Raw genomic sequence first — 16,174 nt, forward strand, 5'->3', positions numbered from 1 at the left:
AAACTTTGTTCAAGACAGACAACTTGTTTTAGGAGCTTTAGAATGCCGTTTTTATCAGGCAACAAAATAAAAAATAGGACTTAGAAATATATATATATATATATATATATGGGTATGTGTTTACCAACATCAGTAAATCATTAATTATCACATTATAAACCATGATATTAAATAAAATTATTGTAAAAATTATGCAAAAACTATATAAGGCTTAATAAGACACCAATAGTTAAATTATTTCCATATGTTAAACACAAACATGTTTAACTTGTGATATCATGTTATATAATAATAATAATATGAATTTAATATATACAATAAATCATTTCACATATTACAACAGCTCCAGCCAAAGGCATAAGTATAAAAATAAGTAGCCCATTAACCACCCACTGCTGGCCCTTTAATAGACTCTTCATGCCGGAGGAGTTTCCTGGGCTTCCCGATCATGTGATCCCTGTGATTGGCATTCAGAAACATTGTAAGTGTATTCAGTGTGTGCCACACAAATGCTAACCTATTATGTGAACAACATTGTAGGGGAAAAAAAAAACAAAAAGTCAAGGGGTTTGTTAAAGCCAGTGGTATTTTTTTGCTAATCCCTCACTTGCTTTGTCCATTTACAAAATGCTTTGTATTCTGTAAATGGTTCACAGAACACAAGGGGTTGATTTACTAACACTGGACAGCACGAAATCTGGTGCAACTGTGCATGGTAGCCAATCAGATTCTAACTTCAGCTTGTTCCAATAGGTTTTGACAAAAAAAAAACCCTGAAAGCCGATTAGTTTCTCTGCAGAACTGCATCAGATTTTGCACTCTCCAGTTTTAGTAAATCAACACCAAGGTGTTTTTGTAAATGGTCATGGGCAGAGCAAGGGTAGACAAATGACTGGCTGGCTTCACTGTATGGAAACTGCAGCAGGCTGGAAGTACAGCAAGAGCTGTACCATCCAGCCTCAATGAAAGTGAAAATACTTAAAAAGGACATTGATACTTAGTTTTTCTACTTTTGCAGTCAAATTGAGAAAACATTTGTTATGTGTTCCAATTCACACAGCAGGCCTAAATGTTTTTTTTTTTAAATCTTACCTTTTAGATGTTTCTCAGGAGGTGGCGTCATAGCCAACTGCAAGGTTTTCTGAGCAAGGTTAAAATGAGCCTGTCCCAGGTCTGTCCTCATTAACATACAATGCTAGACACCAGCCTCTACACCTTTAACCCTTTGTTAAGACAGACATTGTTAAAATCTAGTTACAATTGATAATGAAGATATGCCTACACAGTACTGACAAGGTCATTATGGCAAACACAGCTGCCCATGCCCTTCATAAACAAAGAGAACTACTTAGGATTTTTCCTTGCTGGAGGGTTCAGAAAAGAGCAACTAAAAGGTAAGCTGCACACTTTTAAATATTTTTTTTAAGGTGTGCTATGTGAATGGGGACATGGAGCAAAGAAAGTAGGTGTCATCCCAATTTAGCGGCAAAATTAGAAATACACTTTAAGATGGTATACACCTGATGACACAACTTTTGTTTCTCCTACAGATTTAAAAAGAAAAATTGACTTGAGTGCTATTTTAAAGGAAGCCTATGCTTAAAAAAAAAAAAACAGCCTAATTCCTGACTACTTCCCAAATTGTTAGTTGTTTAGCTGTCATGTGGATATAACAAATGAAAAATGGACAAGAAGCGAGCCCCAAAAACAAACTAGCAGCTAAATGCAGCGCTAAATAACGAAAACATATAATAGCTATGCATAAATAAAGTGCCCATAAAAGTGCAATAAAATAAATAGCATATACAAAGGTGCTGTGCACGTGATGATAAAGATGATAAATGTATATACAGTATCTCACACAGCTCTCCTATTTAGAGAGCGCATAGCAGTTCAAGAGACATAAGTGAATGATGTACTCAAAAAAGTCTCTAGATAGTGATCCGTATATTCCTGGGCATTCATTCAGGTGATGTGTTAAAAGGATTGTTTAAAATGCACACTCACCAGATGGCAAATCATAATACACAATGTATATGACAATAAGCCGGAGGTCCCCCTTAAAAGGTAATGAGCAGCCTGGTCTGGTCCAAGAGCTGTCCTTCCTCCCTGGTAATCAGCCAAACACCTACCGTGCCAAACTCTTTCCATTTTCGGATGATGGATTGAACTGTGCTCTGTGAGATGTTCAAAGCTTGGGATATTTTTTTTTATAACCCAACCCTACTTTAAACTTTTTCAGAACGTTATCCTTCACCTGTCTGGTATGTTCCTTGGCCTTCATGATGCTGTTTGTTCACTAATGTTCTCTAACACACTACTGAGAGATTCACAGAGCAGCTGTATTTATACTGAGAATAAATTACACATAGGTGGGCTCTATTTACTAATTAGGTGACTTCTGAAGGAAATTGGTTCCACTAGATTTTAGTTAGGGGTATCAGATTAAAGGGGGGTGAATACAAATGCACACCACACTTTTCAGATATTTGTAAAAAAATGTTGAAAACCATTGATCTTTTTCCTTCCACTTCACAATTATTTGAAACGTTGTGTTGGTCTATCACAAAAAATCCTAATAAAATACATTTACATTTTTAGTTGTAACATGACAAAATGTGAGGCATTTCAAGAGGTATGAATACTTTTTCAAGGCACTGTACTTGTTCTGACTCATTGTTTGAAAGTACTGAAACCATTCGATTAGTGCAACAGCCAGGCAATATGCACATTCAGTAGGAAAGGTCACAAATGGCAGCCTCCATAAATCCCTCAGTGCAGGGTTACTCCGTTAGCCTTTCGCAGCCTGAGCTCCATAAAAATGTAGGGTTCTCCTAACATTTCTAGCAGTTCCATGAGCAGTGAGCAATGCAAATTGATCTATCACCCACGGTTATCAATGTTAGGTGTCAATGTACCACTGACATTCAATGTAAAGGATCACTTTCTTAGACTAATCAACAGTAAAATTAATTTTTTTTTTCATTGACCACCAGTTTAAGGAGACACTTTTTCACTGCTGGCTAGTTTAAGGGGTCACCACACTTTTCACAGTCTGCTACTTCGTTGAACATGAGTGTTCATTAAAGCAGTTGTAAAGGCTCCATTTTTTTCTAAGACAATAGACATGTTATACTTACCTGCTTTGTGCAATGGTATTGCACAGACTGGCCCTGAACCTACTTTTATGGGTTCCCCCGCTAGCGCTCCTGGCTCCTCCTATTCTCCGTGCACCACCCACCCCAGTTCCCTCTTCACAGGATTTAATTGACAGCAGGAGACTGGCTCCCAATGCTGCCTTTGAGTCCTATGAGGAGAGAGAGAGAGAGAGAGAGAGAGACCAGTTTCACTGCACACAGGCACAGCAGAGGATCAAGATAGGACTTTGGCAAATATAAGTGGGTTGAGGGGGCGATACAAGAACTGGGACTTTTTTTTCCTTTAATGCAGGGAATGCATTAGGGTAAAAAAAAAGTCTTACCTTTAGAACCACTTTAATTTTTATGAATATAATTGACGTATAAAGCAAGAGAGAGTCGTAAAATATTCATCTGAGTGTCACATAATCTAGATTTGCAATCTTCTTCAATCATTTAAAACTTTTAAGACCTTACTTATCCATGCTATATTACAGTTCAATACTGTATAAAGAAGGACATGCTGTAATAATTGTTAGCAGGGGTTCCCAGAGACCTTACAATTTGGGGGTTCCTCCCATGTAAAAGGCTGAGTCAAGCTGCTCTCAATAAGCCTGAAATTTCCTATTTCAACACCATGGACAGCACATATCACTGCTTCATATTATGAAACTGTCTAAATAGTCTTGTGTGGTGCAGAATTATTGAGTGTCACTATGTCTATTTTAGTATTACACATAATATCAATAGGGCCTACTTTTTCTGTATCCAGCAATTAAGCTCTGGTTCACACCGCTGTGACTTCAGGTGCGACATGCGATTTACAATTCGCACCTGAAGTCGCATCTAATGTATTTTTATGGCACTGTCTTAATAGGTGTGATTTCAAGTAGCATTATTTGAAAAATAGTTCCTGCATTACTTTTTCACCAGTTCAGTGCAATTTAATTCTCACAGACTAAAACACATGTGTCAAACACAAGGTCCGAGGGCAGCGGAACCCCCTCTTTTTTCGCTTCCACCTTGTTGCAGCAGTCAGCAGCAGAGAGGAGAAGAGAACTCCTCCTACAGATCCTGTGCCTCTCTGTGCAGCTGCAGCACCCCTTCATCTCCTCCTCCCCTGGTCTCAGCATTCAGCAGACTTTGGCAGCTGACTCCTGGCCCTCCACCAGACCCTGCACTTTCGGTTTCTCAGCTCTGCCCCCACTTTCTTTCCAGCAGCAGCACAAAGTAAGCGGGTGCACTGTGATGAAAAGGAGGGGGGGACTCTTGACTTCTGATATGGGGGGGAAGTGGGGGTGCAGTGCTCTGGATATCTAGTCTTACAGATACAACCGGCCTTTTGAAGTCAGCCATAATGCTGATGTGGTCCACATTAAATTGAGTTTGACACCACTGGACTAAAAAGTAAATGGCACTGAAATCGCACATGTGTCTATATCAGCGCTACTTTAGAGTCGCGCTTTAAAGGGACCAAATCGCACCACTTTGAAATTGCATTCGGTGTGAACCAGGTTTAAAGCAGACTTTTCAGTAACTTTACAAGCCCGAAAAAATAAATGACTGCAGTGTCACAACATACAGCAATAGCATTTTTTTATTTAAAAAAAAAGCTGTACCTTTTATTGTTACAATAACAGACTTGGACCTAAATCACTTTACCTAGCCTAGGTTGACGCGTCAACATTCTGCTGCAACAAGAGGAAAGTTGATGTTCCGCCCCCTTTCCCCCAGTGATCAGACTGCAACATTGTAGGAATGATAGACTTCTGCAGGTGTTTATCTGTGTCAGACATTTGTGACACGGCAAGAAATGCACAAGTACCAGGATTTAAATGATTTTGTCAACGCTGAGCCAGCATCTTAGCCAAGGAAGAGGCTGTTGACCCTGGACGAAGACTAAACAAAGATGGTTCCTACCTCTCAGAAATGAAAGCAAATTAAGGCAGTGCCAGGAAGTACTGTGATCACTGTGACATTTATTTACAAAGTACTTGCATTCATTTAATGTAGTGTAGAACAGCAAGGTTTCTTAGAATAGAAGGTATTCACGTATCTATTCCATCACATATCGCAAAAATAAGAGGATGGTTCCTCACTGCAGGACAGCCGGCAGAGCCATGCAAATCTCTCCTTTATGCCCCATCAGCCAGATGTACATCTGCTGGTGTATACTGCAAAGATGGTGGAACATTATAGAGCCATTAATTCCAACCTGCATACAGATGATTCAGGTTTTTTGGCCATGTGCGCTGTATGGTAACCAGCTGCAGAACTATCAGAGTCACAAAGGTCTCACTAGCGACCAGGCCCTGGAATTCTGCCACTGTGGCGGGGGGATCCCGGACTCTGGTTCCATGACAGGGTGGCTGGGTGCAGTTGTGAGCAGAAAGTGTCTATTATGCAGCTAGTCCGCCCCCCCCCTTGCTCGAATGGGAGAGAGAGAGCAGGATCTGCTCCGCCTCCTTCACCCCTCTCCTCCTGTGTGTACCCACATTCCAATCTCTGGCAGCTCTGTGTTCAAAGGGAATGAGTGGGTGGGAAAGCCCAGCAGCCGGCAACTACATCGTGGAGAAAGTATTCAGCCTGCCTGGGCCTCCTTCTTGGGGTAAATGAGCTCACCGTCCATGATGACTGCAGTGCTCCCTCCCCCCCTTCCCCTTCTCTAACCTGCCTCTGAATACATTAGTGTAAGGTTTCTGTGGACTGTAATGTAAAGGGGAACTCATTTGTAAGGGGTGCTCTGTTTACTCTGATGTAAAGAGGGGGGGCCTTTGGTGAGCAAAAACCCCTTTACATTAGAGTTCCCCTTTACACCAAAGTCCACAACGTTCCCCATTACATCAGAGCCCCCTTTTAAATGAGGGTTCCCTGAGCACCCCTTTAAGATGAATGCTGGGAACTATGATGTAAGTGGGAGCTCTGGTTACCAGAGATCCCCCTTATATTAGGGTTACCCTTTACATCAGAATCTGCAGTGTTTCCCCTTACATCAGAATCCCTTCCATACATCTGAGTTCTCAGTGTTCTCCCTTACATCAGAGTCTGCAGAGTCCCCCTTACAGTTTTCCGTTGGCTTCAGCGGTCCCAAGGAGGAGGTTTTCACAGCTCAGCTACTGTTACTCAGTCCTAAGCTCAGTCCACCCTGTTCACACAGGTGCTTAGCTCACTCTCTCACTGCCAGCAGCAATCAGGGTTTGGAGGTTCTTTCCACCTAAAACTCTTAGAACCTCTGAATAGGGATATCCCTAATAGGGACTTGGTAATCTGGAGACTACTAAAAACCAGTTCTCTCTGCTCCAGCCAGACTACCCCAGAACTCCTCACCCAGTGCAGGAGAGAACCCCTGAGTAATCAACAACTTTTTCAAACTGCCCTCCTTAAAGGCTCCACAGCTCAAAATACTGGAAAAATAATGGGTGTGGCAACAAGAACTGCCATCATCCCTTATAGAACATACGTGGAAAACCCTCTTTTTGTGGGATTTTTAAGGCACAAACAGAGCAAGTGGAATCCTTAAATTTGGAAAAACTTTTGTAGAACCATATTTTATTTTACACAAAGTGTTGAAAATTCACATAGACGTACAAAATATGGCAGTTATACATTACATATCTGTTACAAAGAATGCACAGGTAGGAAATATGAAATTCAAATCATGCGGGCACTTAAAATACTGGGGTAATATATCTGCCATCCAGGACACACTCAGTTCTGCACCTTGTCACTTTGTCAGACAGGCTATGGCACAGAGGGTTCTCAATGATACAGATTGAGGGGTTCCAGGATGGCTATTCTGAGTATGAGGTTTTACAATTTTTTCCAGGATTGGTAACTCCTGGATTGGGTTCTGGAGTCCAGAGGCTTTGAAGAGTCTTGCGGAGGGGCAAGAAACCTATAACCTTGTGCGCACATCTTGCTAGAGAACAGCAACCTGATACTGCAGGTGTGCACAGCTTTATTTACTCCTTAACACCTGTGCGTCCTGGCCCTTTAAAGGATTTCTGATGCCGGGAGACGAGGTTTAGGATTATGTGACTGCCACGAATTGGCAGTCACAGTGGTCACATGATCGCTACTTGCTTTGGAGAGCTTTCTGTTAAGTGGTGGTATCTTTGTTTACATTTTGGTACATTTATCTTGGCATCAAGGTCCACCCACTGAGAGGCAGCTTATATGCATATGGTCACCACCAACAAGTTATTCAAGGAGCTGTCTGTGATTCAGGGCTCCTTTACCCTAGAGACAAGTATGTGTGTGGAGAAAGACACTAGGAGAGTGTCTATCCTGGCCTCAAGAAGATGTGGGCAGATCCAACCATTCCATAGCCTGAGAGGTATTAGGAGACGGTATGTCTTTAGGCAGGAGCCTATGCAGCCCAGTTGGGCATTTCACTGGCCACAAAAGTTAAATGTAACAAAGTGGCGAGTCTGAGCAGCGACAGGCTGAAGAGCCAGGAGGCTGAAAGATTTATGTTCTAATGCCGAAACCCCCTGAAAGGGTAACCCCATGAGTTATTTTTGAATTTTTCATTTTAAAATTAAAGTGGGCCAAAAGCCCTGAAACTGCACTTCCCTGGCTGGTCTGTACATCATGGAATGCACTACACTTGAGTGAAACCCCCACATTATCAGAATATATCCTATATATACACTTAGCGTCATAGGATTCTGTCAGATTTGTTCTGTTAGACTCCCACTCTACGGCAAATAACTTCACCGTGTTTCAGCTCTTTAGAATACGCTTGTTGGATTTCTAATTTGAGATTACATTTTCAGTCTAGTCTGCTTCAGTCAAGGCAATCAACATCGATTACGCATAATAATAAATAATTTCAAAGTGTACGTTAAATGCACACAATACAAATCATGCTGGAAAATGACTTGGATTTTTTTTCTTTACTGTGGCTTCAAACATCAATAAAACATTACCAGAACATTTTATCTGATTAAATAATTTGTCATAATAACTGCATGAATCGGAATACTTCACATTAGTAAAATAATTTATCAATAGGTCAATTAGAAAAACTACAAACTTTGTAAACTTTGTACAAATCAAAGTGAATTAAAAAAAAATGAAAAAAAGAGATAGATGGGAATTATATTGTGTCATACAAACCTTTACATTACAGAAAACATATACACAATTTAGCTTACAGCTTACCGCCAACCAAACTACAAAGTAATATTCTGTTCAGCTACTCTTGTTGTCCAGGAACACCTGAAGACAATTTATACAGCTAAGGAACAGAGCTTCTTCATAGACCCACCCCAGACTGTAACTGAATAATAAAGGAGAAGCTGCCTACTTGCGCCTGTTTTGTTTGTGAGTGTTATTTTTTGTATCCGGTCTAATAGCAAGCCAAAATTAATAAAATAGTAGCTCACCCTTTCACAAATTCCAATGATATAATTCTATCTTTAAATTTTTGTTTTCTTTCTTTTACCACTTGAAGACCACCCAATAGCAGTATTACGGTTTCAGGGTGGCCCTCCTGTGCAAAATCATACATATATATGTGATTTTGGGGATAAATCTTCTGGGAGGGCAAATGGTTATCATGAGGATCCTGACAGTTTCTAAAATTCTAAACCTAGGGTGACAATACTTCCTAAACAGAAGCAGCATTGTCACCCCAGGAAGTGCACTCCCTGTGGACTACAAGCTGATGTAATGATGCACAGCATGCCTATGCTTCAAGCTTGGAGTACACAAGGAGCCCAAGGCATAATGGTTGTTGACGCCATTGCACATACAGCACAGGAAGCAGCTAATTGGAACCCATTGGACAGGTGTGTTATTGGACATCTAAAAGCAAAAAAAGGTAAATAATAAGGAATTTAAAAAAAAAAAAAAACACAAATCACACATACCTACTAGGGTCTAAAGGTTGAACTATGCTACAGACTAATAGCTTCACCCTCAGACTCCTCACCTTCTCTACATTTATCTGGATTTTCTAAACTACAGAGCTAATATTAATCAAGCTGTCCAAATGGAAACTAGTGACATACAATAAAGTGTTTTAGTCACAGGTTTTTGGAACCATGATATTGATAAAGAATTGTCTTCTTCCTGTTTTTGACTTATGGTATCCAAGGTAATAAACCGAATGGTATAGGTGAATGTTGGCTGCAAGTTAAACAAATTCCAAACACAGAAACAAATGGCTGACAGGTAAAAAGCTCACATGGTTCATTGAGTCTACTTTTTTTTTTCTTTTATTCACATTTTTTGTGTGAGAATAAACATATTTATCTCAAGCATATTTAAAGAGTAACTCCACTCCAAAAAAAAAACAAAAAACAATCCTCTCTGGGTGGTCACCGTACATTGGAGGGATTTCAACAAGCTTTGCAGTAGACTGCTATATTTCTTTACTGTGAAAAAATAGTTCATGGTTTCACCAGATTCACTCATTTTGAATGGGAGGGTCTGGTTCATTATAATCTGCTGATACCCTTTGTGTCCTGAGGAAAGCTTTAGGGTCTGCATCCTTTTAGAAATGATTAATCCCCTGGGAATCATCTCAACAAAACTTACATTTCAGTTGCAGGGGTGCCTAATAGACTTTTATCTTAGTGCAGACTTCTAGGAAAAACAGTGAGCCAATCACACAAGCAGGAATTGACATTTTTTTCTTTGAGAGAAGATCCGCTTTACAACAACCCATTGAAATCAATAGGCTGTCAATGTACCAAAATGTTTAAAAAATCAGACATGGCACAAAATGTTTAACCCAATGCACGGTGTTGAATTGCTGCGCATAGAATGTGTATCGTTACCACAAGCCTTATATCATAACTGAGGTCTTTTACAGTTTTTAGGAATTTAGTTGCCCTTCTCTGCACTTTTCCAACACACTTTTTCTGAACTGATGCCTAAACCTGAACTACATATTTAAGAAGAAACCTTACTAATGCTTTGCACAGAGCAAGATTTAGTGAGAGATTTTCAGAAATAATCTGCACATTGGGATTGCATGCTGTTTAGTCTGTAAGAAAATTCTGAGGTCGTTGCACAGAAAATTATACATCTCCCTAAATAATATCTAAATGGGTTATTTTGGGGTTATATATGGGTAGGGAATAGCACCACCCCTCTCCAAAATGCTATCCTCAAATTTTCTTCAGTAATTACAGTGAAACAATTCAGCTTCTAAAAACTGCAAAATGCACATATTCCATTTAATGGTTCACCAGTCTTTTTTTTTGCATTACAGGAAATCTACAAGGTCAATGATCAAAAACAGCTCTGCAGTCACATTAAACTCTATCTGGACAAAAAAAAAAAGAAAAGAAGTAAGATGATACATATCATAGCTTGACCTAAAAACACATCATGCTAGACATCCATGCAAAGCAATTAACTTTTATATGTTACCTTTCCACTAGCTTACTCCTTTAGAAACCTGGAGATCCAATAATCAAGGGGCCTAAACGTCCTGCAGTAAACTCCCTGCAGAATTGTCACCTGCTAATGAGGGTTGTGTGCCACGGATTTCAGTTAGTGTAGGATGAATAGTTTAATGAGGCACTCTATGTCACTTCTATCTCTATTGCTAATAAAAATAACAAAAAAAAACCTATTTGCCCCTAGCCATTTAGCAATGTTTTTTATAGCGTACACTGCATGCAGCACATGTACAATGCGGTGTACACTCCATTCTCGGCATCATGGAAACGGGAGCTAAGGTGGTGTAATTCTTGCATGCATACAGAAGAATGACATTATAACTGGTAAACCAATGGCTGAAGAGGAGAGACAAGAAGCAACAGGGAAGTGATGTATTATGAGGGATAGCCCTGACACGTTAGCACTAGGGAAGGCAAACACGGAGATGAGTCTGCCATAATATGCAGGTATGCTGTGTAAATGAATCACATCTACAGTACTAATTTAAGCACCAATAAAACTAAACTAGAGAGGGAGATGCGAAAAGAAAAGGGTGTCTACCTATATCACTTATTCAAGTATTGAGGTTGAGAAAATGATCTTTGTCAACCATACATTTTGGCTGGTTGCTTTGGGAGGCTAATTTTTTTTCCCCGCTTGTTGAAAATCTTACCATCGCTTTGGTCTATGTGTAAAACATCAACCATACCATTTATCATAAATATTTGAGTATAAGAAAATATAAGTTTACTTACAGCCAACCATCATCATCGCAACTGAAAAAATCTTCTCTCCATCGGTTGTTGGAGCAATGTTTCCAAATCCAATAGTTGTAAGGCTTGTCATGGTAAAGTATAGAGAGGATATGTACAAAGAGTCTTTGCTAGGTCCACCTTCCCATTGCCCTGAGCCACTGGCATTATAGCGATATGGATTACCAATGCTTAATCCTAACTGGTAAAGCCAGCTTGCATTCTTGATTGTGTTGGTGGCCTCGTCGATGACCTCATAGTCTCCAATGCTGTACCAGATGCAAGCTAACCAGTGTGCAACAAGACCAAACACGCAGACCAGGAGAACCAGCACTGCAGCCCCATATTCCAGGTAATGGTCCAACTTTCTGGCAACACGGCCCAACCGCAGCAGCCGTACTACCTTCAGGGAGCTGAAAAGGCTGCTGATACCCTAAGAAAACAGAATACAATGTAAATGGAAGAATTTATGAACTAGAGAACTGAGTTTTTATCTTAGAATTGTGAGGTACATGAATAAACTAACAGCTTACAAAATAAAATCCAATATTTAATACATTTACTTACAAGCTAGTCATACGGTTATGTTATAGTTTAGTTCCAAATGAGCAATACTGTGAGAATTAAAGTGATTCTAAAACGCTCACTGTTTATTTTCTATACTTACCTGTGGTTTGGCACAGAGCAGCTCTGATCTTCCTCTTCTCGGGTCCTCCACTAGCACCCCTGCCCCCCCCCCCCTCCTGAATGCCCCCATAGCAAACATCTTGCTATCGGGGCACTTGTGCATGCCCACTCATGTCCATAAAACAGACTGAGCACAGCTTAGCCCCCAACTCCTGCTCATTCTTCACTGGCTGTGATTGACAGCAGCAGAAGCCAATGGCTCCCACTGCTATGTCTGAGCCAATGAAAAGAGAGAAAGCTCAGCTCTACTCTTGTGCATATTGCTGGATCAAGATCAGGCTCAGGTAAGTGTTTAGGGGGGAGCTGTTTGCAGAAGGTGTTTTACCTTTATGCATGTCTTCAGAAACTACCAAACCAAAACTTCAGAACTAAGCTTTCTCACTAACAGTGAATAAAGTAGTCTATGAGTTAAGTTACATGAGGTTTCCCCCGGTGGTCTATATATACCTCCCTTTCTCATCTCCGTAGCATAAGAGGGATGAGTCCTGTAGTCCAGGTAGGAGCACACTGGATTTTTAGCAGATTAACGTAGTTAATTGTCTGTTCTTGCAGTGGTTTAATTGATAAAACATGTACATGTATCACACAGAAGTACTGAATAAGGCTCCATGCACACTAGTATGTTTTTAAGCTCCTAAAAGCTGTTAGCAGCATTTTCTTCTGCTCCTAGAAGCTAAATAGTGTTTTCCTATGTGTCCATGTACACTGCTTTAGGCTAGTAGCATTTTTCAAGCTTCAGCGTTTAGGAGCAGAAAAAAAACTGCTTAATGCTCCTAAAACACTCCTAGCAGCTATTTTTTCCTACATGTACTGTAAAAACCGCCAATAAACCGTTAACGCTCATAAACGCTTTTAAACTCTACTAAAACGCTACCAAAAAACGCTATTACCAGCGTTTTTTCATCCAGTGTTTTTCCCAGCATTTTGTTTAGCGTAAAAAAAAAGCTAGTGTGCATGGAGCCTAAATGTTTTTTTTTTCCCAGACATACACTTTAAAGGATAAGTTCACCTTTGGAACATGTTACATGTTCCACTCATTTTTAGGGTGGAACATATAACATGTCCTCATAGCTGTAGCTGCACCCACGCCCCCCCCCCCCCATCCTTCTGACAGATCGTACAGGCAGAAGTTTCCCCGTTCTGTCAGATTTAAAAACAGAACACACGGCCCCATCACTCATTCACAGAGTTCTGTGAATGAGTGCCTACAAGTCCCGACAGCCTCAGCCCTCATGCACACGTGACGTTTTGATAACGCTGGTAACGTTAGTTGTGTAAAGTCACGTTACAAACGTGAGGTTTTTCAGCTTTTTTTTTAGCATTTTTGCATTAGCGTTTGGCAGCGTTTTGCCGCGATTAGCAGCGTTTTCCTAATTTGTGTTTTTGTAATTTTTTTTGGGTCAAAAAAAGTCCATAAACGCTGGTTTGCGGCATTTTACCGGGTTGTCCGGCGTTTTATAGCATTCTTCAGCATTAGAGCATTGTTACAGCTCAAAAACTCCTCTAGAAATCCACTAGTTTTGGGGGTGTTTTCCAGCCCAAAAATGCTGATTACAACCTATGTGTGCATGGACACATAGGATAACATGCTGGGGATTTTATTGACTCTAGAAAGAAATGTCAAAACGCCAAAAACGTCAAGTGTGCATGAGGGCTTAGTGGCTGTGGGCTTGTACTTTTCAATCAACTACCACGGTGCTGTGGAGCGCCATGGTAGTTCATTGAAGCTTCCTGTCAATATATCTGCTTGACCGTACGGCCAAGCAGATATTCTGACAGGTCTACAGGAGACCTGCATGGCATCCAAGGATTTCCATGCTCCTTTGGACAAAAATAATAAATGCACATTTTTTTTACCTGCAAAAAAATGTGCATTTATTATTCGTGTCCAAAAGGTGAACTTATCCTTTAATGTAACCTTTCCATAATTCTCTAAAACTTCCAACAAGGCAAATAGACTGTTGCACTCATTTTAATCAAAACTTCATGAATGTAGTGAAGCTTCATTTTATAAAGAATACCCAATCAGGTGAAAGGAAGATTAAAAAAAAAAAAAAAAAAACAAAAAAACAAAAAAACAACAGCATTTTTACTTGCATGTGACTGAATGACCGAAATCAGCAGAGCTTCACCGCATTCACTAAGCTCCAGGGAAAATGAGTGCGACTGTACTTACAAAGTGCACAGTGTATTTTCCTTCAGCAAATCAACCCCAATATTCTCTGCCTGACTAATGGTAGAACAGCCATGCCTCTGAGCGAGAGCACAGCAAGTCGCAAAACTCCAGAATAAGCTCATTCACAGTTCATTCAGGCCAAGCTTTGTCTCCACTCCAAAGAACTGCCTTAGACTCCAACAATAGTTTTAGATATAACAGGTATTCGTATTTCATGAGTGGGAAGTAATTGGCCTGGAACAAAGGTAAACATCACCTGCCGTGTGATTACTTATTTCTTCCTAGCAGCAGGGAGAAGAGGTGACAATTAGCTTCTTATAAAGTTAACACCAGGAAGGTTGTTTTAATAAAGCAAAGAACACAACCCGTTTGGAAAGATCACAAATTGTTTAACTAACATTGAAAGGAGGTTGGTGACTAAACAGCCAAAAGGTTACAATTTTCTGCAACACACTGAAACTCAATAAAAAAACAGTAGTTACAACTTTAGTTAAGAGCACATAACAGTAATCATGAAGTAGAAGGGTCTATTCATACCGGTGTGTTGTAAAATGCGATACGCATTATTTTGAAACAGCATATCACTTTTTAAAAGGATAAGTTCACCTTTGGGAACATGTTCCACCAGGTTTATAGGGTGGAATATGTAACGTGTTTCCAGTGGCGTCCCGAGGCAGGTGCAGGGAGTGTGCGCCACACCGGGTGACACCTACCGCACGGGGTAACACTGGACCCGCTACACGAAAAGGTAAGTTGTAAAGCAAGCCAATGACCCCTGCAGGATGGATCAGATCTACGGGCTGGGAAGCATAATGGATCGCACTCCGAAACATTATGCTCAATCCGCAGAGTTCCAGGTCCCGATCGTTAGTACAAGACCCAAGGCCCACAGTGAGACCCCAATTTCTGTGTTGGGAGCTCACCACACAGGAGATACTCAAATATGTGGCCCCACAGCATAAAGCCCAGTGCAGTGAGGCTACAATTTTGTGTGAGGTCAGCATCTAGGGGTAATGCAATGCATTCAAATTTAACACAACGCATAATGCATTTTACAAGCGGTTTCAACCCTGGTCACCTGGGAAAAAATTGAGATGCGATTCCAAAAAATGCACTCAAAAACCATGCAGTGTGTTTTTGAGGTTTCCATTGACTATAATGGAAGGTACTTTTTTTTTAATCAGGGTACCAAAAGATGCAGCAATCAAGACTTTTTAAAAACACAGAGCACTTGTGGAACTAAACCCTCCTATCCTTTAGAACCAGCCCTCCACCTGTGGTCTTGGAATGCTCTAGCTGAGGACAGAAGTGGAAAATCAGGAAAGCACAACTTTTTTCTTCTCCTAGAGAAAAAAAAAAATATGATCAATTAACTCTTGCATTGCAGGCACAGCCCCATTGCAAGAGATTTTTTTATTTTTTATTTTTTTATTTGTTGGTCTTTAACCTTTGCAGTGCTCACAGCGTAAGAGCAGGTTTACACTAATGCGCTGCAGTTTGGGTGCAGCGCGATGGTATGAGCGGCTTACCCGCGGTTTTAGGTGAACTCCCATTTACTTTTCTTAGAATGTGAGTTTTCATGAAAGCACATCAAAGTCATGCATGCTGTACCTTTGATGCACTTTCAAAAAACACATGATCTAGTAAAAGTCAATGGGAGCGCACCTAAAATCGCAACATTTTTTCTTTCCCTGGAGTTCAGTGCTCCAGCAGGGTTTAAAAATAAAAGAGCAGCACTGGCTGCAATTCTCAGCTTCCCTCTGGCATTGACCCACACAGTAATTCATTTCCACCCCCAGATGTCCTCAGTCTTCCAGGAGTCTGAGAAACCGAAATATAACCCAGAAGATTGAGGATCGATTGTAAGTGCAGGGTGTCGAGGATCCACCCATAATGGCACTCACTATGCAATGATCAAGTCTTGAGGGGCACCCACCACTAGGAGTGGATCCAAATGGCACCATGTGTGTCACATAACCAGCCTGAAGACATTTGAAAAAGTTAAGTATATTAACCACTTCCCA

The 16,174-nt window shown here is 40.5% G+C and overlaps 1 protein-coding gene across 1 annotated transcript in view; it reads right to left on the reverse strand.

Moving 5' to 3' along the window:
* The window catches only part of KCNH5 (potassium voltage-gated channel subfamily H member 5), a 401,260-nt gene that overhangs the window by 226,020 nt on the left and 159,066 nt on the right, over window positions 1–16,174 (reverse strand). The window contains exon 7 of the mRNA XM_089687483.1: window positions 11,291–11,720. Within this exon, the coding sequence (XP_089543609.1) occupies window positions 11,291–11,720 (430 nt within the window). The remainder of the gene's footprint in view (window positions 1–11,290; window positions 11,721–16,174) is intronic.

This window comes from Staurois parvus, unplaced genomic scaffold (genome assembly GCF_062004578.1).
Source record: "Staurois parvus isolate SC_StPar_1 unplaced genomic scaffold, SC_StPar_1.0 ptg000426l, whole genome shotgun sequence".
NCBI classification, from domain to species: Eukaryota; Metazoa; Chordata; class Amphibia; order Anura; family Ranidae; genus Staurois; species Staurois parvus.